The sequence below is a fragment of the Pezoporus occidentalis genome, unplaced genomic scaffold, assembly GCF_034315485.1.
Source record: "Pezoporus occidentalis ecotype Australia unplaced genomic scaffold, CSIRO_AGI_Poc_V1 ctg9, whole genome shotgun sequence".
Lineage (NCBI taxonomy): Eukaryota > Metazoa > Chordata > Aves > Psittaciformes > Psittacidae > Pezoporus > Pezoporus occidentalis.
The window spans coordinates 7,302,898-7,316,641 of record NW_026916262.1 but is presented as its reverse complement, the minus strand read 5'-3'; the positions used below and the strand labels follow the sequence as shown (position 1 = coordinate 7,316,641).

Sequence of the window (13,744 nt, the reverse complement as noted above, 5' to 3'; positions counted from 1 at the left end):
TGTGCCAGTGGTACTTCTCAACAGAGTGTGCCATGGCTCCAGGGCTCGTGGTTCTTCTGCTGCTTGTCACAGCTTGAAAATGAACATTGTGAAGAGTAAAAATATAAACAGGTTGTTGACCTGTTGAAAGGTTGTGAGGAGCCTGGAACAATTGCTGAAATTCTCTCACACCGCAGAACACCGTATTTAGGATTAAATGTCACTGCTGTGAGGTTCTTTCTTCTCTCAGTTGCAGTTATCTCTGAAAACAGAACCAATCAGATGGCTCCTTTAGCAATGGCTAGGAGATGTCTTGTGAGATTCCCTTCCTTGCTACAGGTTTGATTTGATATTTGGAAACTAAATTTCAGGAAGGTGAGAATTAGGGCAATTGTTCTGCCAGGATTCCACTGGAGGTATATGCAGGTAAACCTCATATAAATGCACAGTCATGTAAACTTCTTTGAGTCTTAACCTCTTCTGTTCACTAATTTGGGGTACTTGAAGGTCCCACATGAGAGAATGCAGACAAGAATAGTCATGACATTGCCTCAGTTCCCTCCTACTGTGAATGCCAGTGGGAGAAAGGCTCTGACATTTCACTTGGTTTTGTCCTGGTTTTGGCTGGGATAGAGTTATTTCCTTCCTAGTAGCTGGTGCAGTGCTGTGTTTTGGCTTAGTCTGAGAACAATGCTGGTAACACACCGATGTTTTAGTTGTTGCTGTGTAGCACTTATCCTGATCAAGGGCTTTTCAGTCTCTCATGCTCTGCCAGTGAGGAGGGGCACAAGAAGCTGGGAGGGAGCAGAAACAGGACGCCTGACCTGAACTAGCCAAAGGGGCGTTCCATGCCGCAGCACATCATGCCCAGTATATAAACTGGGTGGAACTGGCCAGGTGGGACTGATCACTGCTTGGTGGTGGGCTGGGTATTGGTCAGTGTATGGTGAGACGTTGTATTGTGCATCACTTCTGTTTGGTGGGGTGTTTGTTTTTTTCCTGTTTGTTTGGATTTTTATTTTTGTTTGTTTTAGTTTTATGTCTCCTTGTTACTTCCCTTTTCATTATTATTATCATTATTAGTATTATAGTTAATAATTAAACTGTTCTTATCTCAACCAATGGGTGTTTTTTTTTTTTTCCCGAATCTCCTCCCCATACCTCTGTGATGGGGAGAATGAGCGAGCAGCTGCTTGGTACTTAGTTGCCAACTGGGGTTAAACCACGACAGGTTTCCAGGTTGGTACTGTAGATACTCCATCATTCTTCTTCAATGCCAAAAGTGTTGTCCTTCTTTAATGGAGCAGTTGTATTCACCTCATCACTCACTGTTGTCTTTTGTTGAGAAAATACAGGGTACATTTAATTTTAAAGTAAATTAAATTTCAGGCTTCAAGTCAATCCATGAACACCTTCTCAAGCTGTCTAGCATTCTGTAGAAGTAGCTTCTATGTATACTATAGAGGCCACAGAGGAAGCTCTCAGGAGTTCTGATTAATTTTCTGAAACTAATCTATATGATGCCTAAGGTAGTTGGCCATAGCATCTCACTTTAGGGTTGCCTTCAGGGTTTCATCACTTCATAGTCTAGATTGCCTTAAAGCTATAAATTGGTAGGATGCTTATTTCCATATAGTTTCTGCTCTTTCCTCAGAGACACCAGGGTCATGGCCTGTGGAACCTTGAATTCATAGATCATGCGATCTTTTGCTGTGACCTTCAGTGAAGTTTTCAGCAGAAATTTTGGTTATCCTTTTAAATGAAGTTTGTAGAGGGATACAGGCAGCTGAGCAGTGATGGTGAGCTGGAGTCTTTCTCTTGTATGTAGGTAATTCAATTCCAATTGTCAACAGTTACATTAGAGTACTGTTCTCATGAATGTGGACAAACTTGGTTTATTTGTGCAGAACTGATGTTTTTTTTTTATAAACACACAACTTACTGTAGCTTATCTACATTTTAGGAATGTGGAGGTTTATTTGGCCTTGTTTTTTTTTAACTACGTTTTGTGCATAAATACTTTTTTTAGTTAGAAAAATCGAGATTTTTCCATTGCATTATAGAAAGACATCAGGTGATATAAGAAAAAGAAAAAAAAAAACACAAAGCCTTTCATGTGAGTGCCTCAAAGTGAAAATGAGGGAAGGCTAAAATCCAGTGCTTTCAAATAAAATATGAGAATTTTAGTGCATGACACATTTAAACTTGAGAAAGAGATGAAGGTGAACTCATCTTTTTGTGTTAAGTTTTAATTCATTTATAGAAAGCTTTCTTCTCCTAGCTATAATGCTATGGATGACTTTGAAATGGGATATCATTGAGCTTTGTCCTTCTATGGGATTGGCTGTAGCAATATATGTAACTCAAAAAACCGAAACATTTTCAGGGAGTCTTCCCTGGAGTTTATACTGGTACCTATTAAAAAGCTAGTGTGAATTCTTATGTCTTCCTAAAGAAAAACTTTGTAAACTGTATCTCTAGTATTCAACATTAATGTTTTTGTCATAGAAATATTATTGCACTTTCCTGATTAGCTAGATTTGGTTTAGGTTTCGTTTTTTTGGGGGAGGGGGTATTCTAAATACAAGAATTGTCAGCTATGTGGTTTTAGGAATTGCATGTCATATTATATAGTTACTTTAATTAAAGCTACTCCACTAAGCTATCTTACTGATTGTTATCTACTTCCAGACAGAGTGCATACATTTGAATTTGTACTGCTTGAGTTCTTTGTGGTGTTTTTGAAAAATGACTGGCTGATTTTCTGAGTAGTCTAGGTTATGCTGCTCTGTACTCAGTACAATAGTAACATTAAGTCGTAGTGCCGGAACATGAGGTTATGTGTATATGCAGTTACGTCATAAGTCTTGGGAATTATGGTGCATTTTTGGTCTATAATTTTATTTATGTATTACAAAGGTGCCTTCATTTCTGTTGTGAAATGTTGCTGCTGTTGACAACACAAATAACTGTATAATGCTGAAGATGAATGACTGCCATCTCTTACTGTCTTTCAGCTGGGGATGGGGAAATCAGGGAAACAAGATGCAGCTTATTTTACCTAACAGTTGGTATAGGCTTTGTACTCTTTCCAGATAGCCTTTTTTTTTTTTTTACAGCATAATTTTAAGATATTATAAAAGCACAAACACAGTACTAGGTGGGTTAGAATTCTCTCTGTAGTAGTTGGGTTTGTTTTTGCAAGTAAGAGTGGGATGTGGCTGGCAGAAGACTGTTTTTTATATAGCAAGGCATGCTATATTATTGCAGGGTAACGTATACTGGAGTCCTGTTTTGTGTCTGACTAGGTGTCCACCCCCAGTGGAAAAGCATACAGATTATTAAAAGTCAAATGATGATGAAATTCCATACCTTGACTAAGCTCAGCATCTGGTATCTGTGTGTGTTAACTGCTGATCATGCTGCAGATGAGGCTTTTGCATTTCTTCTTATCAAGTACTTCTGGCTAATAATTAGAGGCTAACAGAATTCCTTAGAACAGTATTTATGCAGTACCTTGAACTAAGAGCTTAAAAAAAAAAGAGTAAAAAAAAAATGGTGAGGCTTGGAAAATAGTATTCAACTTCCCTAAGAGGAAATCCTAAATCATGTTGAAAGAAATCAAGTTCTTATCATAGATGTATCGCACCAAAATGTTTTAGTCTGAATTATTTTATTTATATGAGATCTTTAATAGCATAGCAAGGAACACAGAAGTATCTATCACAGATAAAACAATCTCAGTGTAACTGTAATAGTGTTCACAGGAAGATCTGGCTTTTCTAGGAATGTCGGGGTTAGGTTTTCCTATTGCACAGAAAGCATATAGTTGTCCAAAGTCACTGGATTAATGTTTTATATGCAAAGACTGTTTTCACTGAGTTGAAAATGTATATGGACTGGTTTAAGTATTTTTCAGATGCGTAAGATCATTACACAATGTTCTCCATGTTGTTGTTGTTCCCTTTGAACTTGAAGTTTAAATATTCTTTGTAATGCAAAGTGTATTTGAAATCAATCACTAAAACCACAAAATCTCTCTTTTTTTGGTTTTAAAAGTTGCAAAAATAATTGGCACTATGTTACATTGCATTTTATTTCAGACAGTGACTTTTTAAATGAAGTTCTACCATACCACATAGTGCAGATGGTATAGTTCAAATATTGGTATAATGAAGCAAATTTAACAGCATGGTGTACTTGGAATAACTTGTCACGCATTCCATTGTGCAAGATTATCCGCTGCGTCACTTGCCATCTTAAGAGAAAAAAATATATTCCTTGCATTCAACATATTTTTGTTACTTCTGGGTTGTTTTATTAAAATTATGTCTTGTGTACTCTATGTATTCTAACTTCAAACTAAACCCGTACTTGCCAGTTTAGGGAAGGAGCCATATTTTGTGATCACCTGTGACAGTAAGGAACTGAACTGGACTTGTACAGGTATTGTCCCTTCCAGTCCTCTCTATCTGAATACAAATTGTTAAGCATCTTGTTAAATCAATTTTTATGAAGCATTTATGAATTTTTTTTTTTATGGCCTGGGAAGAATACAGGGTCGTTGTCTGGGAAGTTAGGGAACAGGTTAGGAAAGCTAAGGCCCAGTTAGAATTAAATTTGGCTAGGGATTTTAAGCATAACAGGAAGGGATTCTATAGGTACATAGTGAATAAAAGACAGACAAGGGACAATGTAGGCCTCCTCTGGAAGCTATCGTTAGAGCTGGCTGCACAGGATTTGGAGAAGGCTGAGGTTCTGAATGACTTCTTTGCCTCGGTCTTCACTGGCAAAGGCTCTGACCACACCACCCAAGTCATGGAAGGCAGATGCAGGGACTGTGAGAATGAAGGCCCTAGGCCCATTGTGGGAGAGGATCTGGTTTGAGACCATCTTAAAAACCTGAACATACACAAGTCCATGGGACCTGATGAAATCCATCTGTGGGTCCTGAAGGAGCTGGCGAATGAAGTTGCTAAGCCACTGGCCATCATATTTGAAAAATCATGGCAGTCAGGTGAAGTTCCCAGTGACTGAAAAAGGGAAATATAACCCCCATTTTCAAGAAGGGGGAAATGGATGACCCAGGGAATTACAGAGCAGTCAGTCTCATCTCTGTGCCTGGCAAAATCTTGGAGCACATTCTCCTGGAAGGCATCCTAAGGCACATGAAAATCAACAAGGTGCTTGGTGACAGCCAGCATGGCTTCATTAAGGGGAAATCCTGCCTGACCAACTTGGTGGCCTTCTATGATGGGGCTACAGAACTGATGGACAGGGGTAGAGCAGTTGATGTCATCTACCTGGACTTGTGCAAAGCGTTCGACACTGTCCCACATGACATCCTTGTCTCTCAATTGGAGAGACATCAATTTGATGGATGGACCACTCGGTGGATAAAGAACTGGCTGGATGGCCACATGCAAGGAGTTGTGGTCAATGGCTCAATGTCCAGCTGGAGACCAGTAACGAGTGGTGTCCCTCAGGGATGGGTGTTGGGACCGGTCTTGTTCAACATCTTTGTCGCTGACATGCACAGTGGGATTGGGTGCACCCTCAGCAAGTTTGCCAGTGACACCAAGCTGTGTGGTTCGGTTGATACGCTGGAAGGAAGGAATGCCATCCAGAGGGATCTTGACACACTTGTGAGGTGGGCTGATGCCAACCTCATGAAGTTTAACCATGCCAAGTGCAAGGTCCTGCACCTGGGTCGGAGCAATCCCAGGCACAGCTGCCGGTTGGGCAGAGAAGAGATTCAGAGCAGCCCTGCGGAGAAGGACTTGGGGGTGATGGTTGATGAGAAAATGAGCATGAGTCAGCTTCAGTGTGCACTTGCAGCCCAGAAAACCAACCATATCCTGGGCTGCATCAAAAGGAGCGTGACCAGCAGGTCGAAGGAGGTGATCCTGCCCCTCTGCTCTGCTCTCATGAGACCTCACTTGGAGTATTGTGTACAGTTCTGGTGTCCTCAACATAAGAAGGACATGGAACTGTTGGAACAAGTCCAGAGAAGGGCCACGAGGATGATCATGGGACTGGAGCACCTCCCGTATGAAGATAGGCTGAGAAAGTTGGGGCTGTTCAGCCTGGAGCAGAGAAGGCTGCATGGAGACCTCCTAGCAGCCTTCCAGTATCTGAAGGGGGCCTATAGGGATACTGGGGATGAACTGTTCATTAGGGACTGTAGTGACAGGACAAGGGGTAATGGGTTAAAACTTAAACCAGGGGAAGTTCAGGTTAGATATAAGAATGAAGTTCTTTACTATGGGGGTGGTGAGGCACTGGAACAGGTTGCCCAAAGAAGTGGTAGTGTGAGGTTTCCCTGCCCATGGCAGGGGGGTTGGACCTAGATGATCTTAAAGTCCTTTCCAACCCTAAGCATTCTATGATTCTATGACACAGAAGGTAGAAGCAGGGACAAGTAACACGGAAAGGAATACAGCGGCATCATCCAAGCATGCAGAAATTCAGTTAGGAAAGCCAGTGCCCAGCTAGCATTGAATTTGTTGAAGGATTTCAAAGGCAACAAGAAGGTCTTCAATGCAATAAATGCAGATTTTTTTTTTTCTTAATACAGTAAAAATAATTAACTTGGGAATACAGGACTGTTTGGCTTCTTTGTGTTAGATCCCATTACTCCGTGGGCTGTTTGGCTTGTTTTCTGTTTGTGTGCCTTGGTCCAACACCTTGCTTGCTTCTGGACTGCAGTTCTTGTTTTCTCTGGCTTGCCTTCTGTGCTCCCTTTTGCTGTGGATGTCCACCACATTCCTCTTAACATGGTGCCTGTTTTTTGGCACATACTGGTCTTTGGAGGTGCTTGCTCACTATCTTTCTTTTTCCCTGAGGATCCTTCTGCCCTGTTCTCCGTCATCCTCAGACAAATTTGATGTTGACAGAATAAGGACAAGAAATGTACATGTTTTGAATGTATTTTCTTATCATTTCAACTGGAAGCTTTTTTTTTATGTTTTCTTTGGACCTCCATGCTTGAGACACCTAATAAAAAAAAATTATAGCCTAGAGAGTGAAAGGGTTTTTTTTGCTTTCTTCAAAGTGGGACTCTGTGGCAGAGCCCGTTTTCGATGGTCTTGTGATGTGGGTCACTGGAGCTGCCTTGGGCGTGAGCCAGGGCTGTGTTTCATCTGATCATTGAACCTCCTTGATACATAAAAATTAATCATATTTCTGTTTGTCCGGGATGTCCTCTCTGTTGAGCTGCATTCTTTCTCTCCTGATGGTTTCACTTATGTGTAGGTTACTGTTGCCTGTCCTGACATAGTCTGTCCAGTGCTCCCCCAACTCCATGAGGTTTCTGGGGAGCCAGGAGCCATCTGAAGGACAGGCCAGCAGGGGTTGCTGTAGGAGTAGGAGATGGAGAAGACTCGCTGCCTCTTTTTCAGAGAAGCCCTCCCTAAGGGTTTGCTCCTGCTGCCCTCTTTTCGCTTCTACAGCACCCAAGCTCGCTTGGGCTCAGCAGTGGCTTCCCAGCACAGAGTAGGTGTCTGCTGCTTTACTCACAGCTTTGCATATTTTGTATGTTAATAAGTTAAATACTGCCATTCATCCTTATAATGCTAAAGCTAACTTCAGAGTTCATATATGGCTCAATACATTTAAAATGTTTTTTCATATTTATTTTTTCCATAAAAGCGGACAGTGTCATTCGTAGTGCTTATTTCCAGATGCCCATAGATTATTACTTTAATATCATTTGTCACTCAAGAGCTTGCAGATTTCCTTCAGGACTGGAATGTAATTGAATTGGGAATGCTTAGTTGCATCCTTTTGATTGAATGTGGAATTTTTTTTCCTTAATTCCTATGAAATTACCATTAGCTAATTTGGCTGCAATTCTGTGTTGGGTTGAGGCAGTGCTCCATTGTAAATCAATATATTTTCAAAAAGACTGCTGTAAATTGCCTGGATAGAATATGCATGGTTACTTTGGCTGCAATGCTGCTGCAGAGCCTCATACTCTGCCTTTCTGGGAACTCCACAGGCAAGTCCATCATATATTTAAAAAAAAAAAAAAATCTTTTTAGAAAGAGCATGGTATTGCTGATGAAATTTAGACAGGGAAATGTTGTAACCTCAGTGCTCATCTGTACCTTTTATATTTTGCTCCACTAGGATTACCTTGTCTTGAGGGATTTCTTTGTTTTCTGCTTTAGATTTCCCCCTTTCTTAGCTGTAGTACAGCCGTACCATTTCAGCTTGCTAGTGCAGAAAGATGTTGTGAATTCAGTTGCTGAATGAGCCCAGCCTCATTGCAAACACTAACATTGCTAGAGAGATGCCAAAGAGTTGCAGGTGAATCTAACCTGATCTGGGCAACAGCAAAACGGTAAGATAGGGCTTGTTTAAGTCTCTGGGATTAATTGGATGCTGGGGTTTCCTGTTTCAACCTGAAGCCTAGTTATCACATGCTTCCAACTTGAGCAGGATTCATTCTGTGCATGTCAGGGTGGGTTTTCTCGGGAATGCTTAAAATCCAGGCAGCGGGAGGTGATGGGAAGCTGGGAATGCCACATGAGACCTCTCGGCAGCCACCCTGGTGAGACTCCCCAGCAGCACTGCCTGCGGTTTGTAAATATCAGGGAAAAGGTAGGGAAAGCCTTAAAAGCAATGTTTTTCTTGGTACAGCTTTGTATTTCTCTCTCTGGCAGCCTTATTTATTATTGTATTAAGAGGATAGCATGGACAATTTTTTCCAATATATGCTTGGCTGAACGCCCTCTGGGACGAGTAAGTGAAGGACGTGATCAGCCACTTTTTCATCTCTGCTAACAAGTCTGTGCATCTTGCTGAATGTAAATAAATGTCTTTATCAGTTGCATATTTGCTTTATGGTAGAAGATAAAATTAAAATGATCCTTTAAAAATGCATGCTGTATCATGGATGACAGAATATCTTTTTGCCTTGTTAATCTCTGATTATTTTATTTCTTTTGCATGTATTTAATAAAACAAAAAGTGAGGTAGTCATTTTAAGTAGTCATTCTTGTATGCTTATGTAGGAGTGTGTTGGCAGTGGTTTGGATCTTAGTGGAATATTTCAACATATGAAAGCTTAGAGCAGCAGCATGCTCAGGGAAAGACAGGAGGAAAAAAGCAGCTGTTATCATCAGTACAAGACAGAAAGATTCAAATGTGGCCATTGAATGGAATAATTTGAATTATTTTGATGACTTAACTGACAGCTAGTGTATTACAGTTGTAGATCGAGCTGTAGATCAACCTCAACAGAAATCCAGTGGAACTGTCCAAAAAAATGTTTAAGCATATGCTCTAGGATTTAAAGGAAACTAACTATGGTAGTAATGGTAGAGTGATGAAATGTTTTTTGCTGTTAATAGTTAAGTGTAAGAGCAGAGGGTTTTCTTTCTAGAGGAGCATGCTTATACTTTATGCAGTATGTGAATTATACTCCAAGAAGAGATCGGTTGTATATCAATGTGGGATCAAACAACTAGTTTGACAGGTGTTCAAGTTTGCTTTTTCTGTACTTGCCAATTGAGGCTTTTTTCTTCTTTGTCACTGAGATGATTAAAAGGGGAAGATTCGCTCCTATCCCAATTATTTTCTGAAGGTTTCATTATTATTTTGCTGAAGTTCCTTATTTAAGAAAAAAAAAAATAAAAAAAAGTGTGACGCTATATATGCTCCCATGTGAATGATGGGAAGTGGGCCATTTCACACCCTACACAAACTTAATTTGCATAGTTTTGTCTCAGAAGGTAGAGATGCTTTTTTTTTCTTGTTCAAGAATAACCTTGAATGTTTCTATTGCAATAATTATGTCAGCTACAAGTGATTTTTGTGTGTGACTTTTGCTGTCATACGTATTAATAAATTGCAAACCTTCAGTGCATTTGCCATTGTTTAATGCATAAAAGTAATCCAACCATTTGTGTTTTCTCTCATGTTGTAAAAGCAATGAAAGTCCAAAAACTTTTAGGGACATGGGATTTTTTTAAAGCCGTTTTTAAATTGCAGGTTTTTTTCTTAATGATATTTTTCCGTCTATGTATATTTGTGAAAGATGTTGCTTCCACTAGATTTCTTCCTCCAAGTGTTTTTAATCCCCCAGTGTTACACCATCAGCTCTGTTCACTGTATTACTACTGTGTCTGGACATGTCCCATTTTAGTTTTCCAAGCTTAAGAAATCAATAGTGTTTTGAACATTTTTTATTGATAAATAATATTCTCTGTGGTATTGTTTACTTAAACAAAGATCCCAAATTAACTTGAGGTGAAAATAACATATAATATGTAAAATGTGGCCAAAAGTTAAGAATGCATATGGGAAATATAAGACATGCATAGTTTTAATGGGCGGTGAGTGCTGCGTACTTTATAAAGATCAAGATTTTTGTGTGGTTCAGTTTTGTAGTGAGCCTGAGGTCTGTCACAGTGTCCTTTATGTCTCTGACTCCAGATAGAAAGAGCTCTACATAAACAATATATATTATGTAACGATATATAATATATATATTATATACACATAATATAACAATAAATCCCTAAAATCAAGCACACACAGAGTTTTTTAACGTTTTCCCCTCACACTGTAAGCTTGAGTGGGCTATTTGAAAAATTGACCTCTGAGAAGGTACTCTGTCTCGGGCAGGCAGTTCTGGTTCTCCCAGAGACAAGAAAATGGAAAACCATTAGAAGGTTCTGTCTCGGCCACGGTGCAGGTGTACCCTGCAGTTGATCCCAAAGGGTAACTGATATGGGCAGTGCAAGAGCAAGCCACACAGCTCTGCTGGGTTCCCACTGCTGAAGGTAAGAGATTATTTTGACTTTCCAGGGAAATCCTTGCATGGTGCTAGCTACCACTGAGCTTTTGCCTCATGCAGGTTTCAGCCGCTGCCCTGGGATGACCTGTGTGGTCAGTAGGAATTTGTTGGGGGTGAGAACTTGCTGGGTGAGTACCCAGGCAATGCTTGGCCTGGGTCAGGTGAGGCTTCAGGCTGTCATATTCGATGACTTCTGTGTAAATGTGATAGTAGATGTGCCCTTAAAGGTCATAGGAGCTGCCAAGCAGATCCAGACAACTTTGTTCGGGTTACTCCTGTTCGAAGTCTTGGCGAGGCAAAAATATTCAGCTGTTGGGCAGTGTTATGTATTTGTAAATTTTTTGTAAATTGGGTTTGATAATACTAGTGTTAATTTTTCCTAAATGTTTCAGGTACTGATACAATGATAATTACAGCTTACAAACCGTGTTGAAATGGAGTAGAGTATTGTAGCAAGCACTAATTGAAACAACAGAGAGACTGTGATACCAGTGCTCCAAAGCCTGTTTCCGAGCTCAAGAAAAATGTAGCTGGTGTTCTTTATTCTGGAAGAACAGGCTAAGTATTACATTTTCTTAGCCTGAGTTCCCTTAGGTAGGTCCATACAGGCTTTCAACATCTTCGATTAGGCTTTTTTTTGATACCATGGCAGGTACATGAATGAAAAATTGGTTACTTAAGGAACATACTCTTAGGGACTTTATCTTTTTTAATTCTCCTGTCACAATGTTAATGTCAGAACAACTTCTCCCAGCAGCAGGTCCATCAGTTATGAGGTGCTTCTTCCATGTACATGATGCCTTTTGGGTTTTGGTGTAGTTCGGTAAATACCTTTCCGTGACTACTTTTTGCTTTTGAGATAAGTGTATTGTATATTGTCAGAATTGTTGATTATATGCATCTCTTTTGCATGTGGCATATTTTTCACTGATATCTTCAATTCTACTGCCTGATTTAAAACTACATATAATTCTGGATTTAGCAATTTAGCAAAAAACAAGTAGTGAAATAGTAACTTAGCATAGTGCTGGATGTTGAATTCGGGGGAGTGAATTTGTACTGTAAGGTTTTTGAATCAACAGCATGAACAGATAATTTTTCCACTGTAAAAGTATCTTTCAGACTTCTCCCCCTATTGCTGGTGAACTGAAGCAGTATTGTGATTCTGCACTTTTGCATATCATGTTCCTGGTTGGCTTTGAAGTTCCTGTGTGAGTTCTGGACTAGCCCACAGAGGACGCAGGAGCAAGGAGTTTTATCTCTTATTGTCACACAAGCTGCTGGTGTGCCAGCCAGAAATGGTGTGAAAAGTGTGGGTGGAGATTTTTGATTTATTTTGTAAAAATTTTCAGAATTTATTACTGAATTTGGAGAAGTTAATGCTACAGTACCCCTTGCTGTCTCATTCTGCTGCTGTTGCAGCTTCTGGTTGAAAAAGATTTGTGATAAACTTCAGCTAGATGTTAAGCTAGTAGCAAACATCAGCAAGAGAGCTTTTGAACTAGTCTGTATAGTTGTATCCTGGAAATTGTATAGAATTAATGTTAGTTATATTTCAATTTTGCTGTGTCGGATGTTTGTAATTTAATATTAAATGGCATACAGCTTACCTGAAGAGGAAAATACAAAATGTTGCCAAGTTAGCAGTGAGGAAATAAAACCAGTAGGAAAAAGCATAGTGCCTGTTTATTGTGAAAGACCAGCTTAATTTAATTCATTTCTGATGTTTTTCGGTGTAAAGGCTTAGTAAGTTTGAGTATGTTCTCTCCCAGTTTCTTAAGTCTTTGTGTAAGTGCAAAGAAAATGTATTTAAACCTGTAGGAAATCTGTGTAACATATGCTTGCTTAGACTTCCCTGTAAATAGTGGGGTTTTTAACGAACAAATAGGTTCTATTGTTAAATATTGCTATATGAATGTTATATTAATGTCATGCAGAAGAGTTGTCTTGAAAAGTTCTGTAGTTGAGTGTGGTTGATTTTGCTGCTGCCTGGGAAAGTGGTGGAACCACCACCCATAACTTTCAAGATGGCAAGGAATTACCTGTATTTGGCAAAATAGTCCAGATGCATAAAATTGTATAGCTATAAAATATGGTTAAACTGCTGGTAGGCAGCCGTGCAGGAAAAGGCATGCAAAATACTTGCAGTCAGTCTCAGGTTTGTGAAGTATTTTCATGAGAAACTTAAGGTACTGTAAGGATGGAGGATTTACCCTTATGTTCTAACCTTAATGATATGATTTTCGACCAATTTGCTTCTTGGGATTTGTTGTTAAAAGTGATTCAAATGAACTCACACCTTTGGAGGTGCAAATTCACCAACTGCATAAGGCTTGGCTGTTTTGTACTGTTACAGCTTTTTCTTTAGAATTGATTTTAAGGGCAGTTAGAAGTCTAATGCAACACATCTTTTTGCTCGAACGCATCAAAGCAACAGCTGCGATTTTCACTTCTCTGTCAAAATACCCAGTTTTTTTGAAAATTAAGCATTAACTCTGTGCTGTTCATAAAATTCTTGGTTTAAAATTACAGTTGTCCTTATGATGAGCTCTCCTCACTATCAGTTTGAAACGTCTCTGGTTTAGGTTTTATGCATCTTTGCGAGAAAAGATATGCTGGAGTGTTCTTCATATTCTGAGTCAGGAGACATAGAATCAACTAGGGATGGAAAAGAACTTCAAGATCATCAAGTCCAGCCATTATGGTATGCTTGCAGAAGTCCTACCATTTTTTTTTCAGTGTAGCACATTACATAATGAGAAGCAAATTTTATCATGCTTCCGTGCACCTTTTTGCTTTGAAACTTACTGTGCTACTGCAAGCCTGGCAAACCTGCAGTAGCTGCTAGAAAATTCCCCAAAGACTTTTCATTCAATTTTTATAGAATTCAGTAGCCAGGTCATTTATCTGAGGAGAAAGAAAGGAAGAAAGGAAAAAAAGAAAAGGGAGAGGTTAGGTGTA

At 39.6% G+C, this 13,744-nt stretch overlaps 1 protein-coding gene across 6 annotated transcripts in view; it reads left to right on the top strand.

Moving 5' to 3' along the window:
• The window catches only part of CDK14 (cyclin dependent kinase 14), a 321,217-nt gene that overhangs the window by 61,318 nt on the left and 246,155 nt on the right, over positions 1-13,744 (top strand). The window contains exon 1 of one of the 6 annotated variants that reach the window (XM_062605172.1): positions 7,452-7,473. The exons of 3 other annotated variants lie outside the window; for them this stretch is intronic. Coding sequence is in view for 1 of the 3 variants with exons in the window: in XM_062605169.1 (XP_062461153.1) it covers positions 8,488-8,583 (96 nt within the window). In the remaining 2 variants the exon portion in view is untranslated. Of the gene's footprint in view, positions 1-7,451; positions 7,474-8,167; positions 8,324-8,430; positions 8,584-13,744 lie in introns of those variants that run through there. 2 more of the 6 variants (XM_062605170.1, XM_062605169.1) reach the window with 2 other exon arrangements.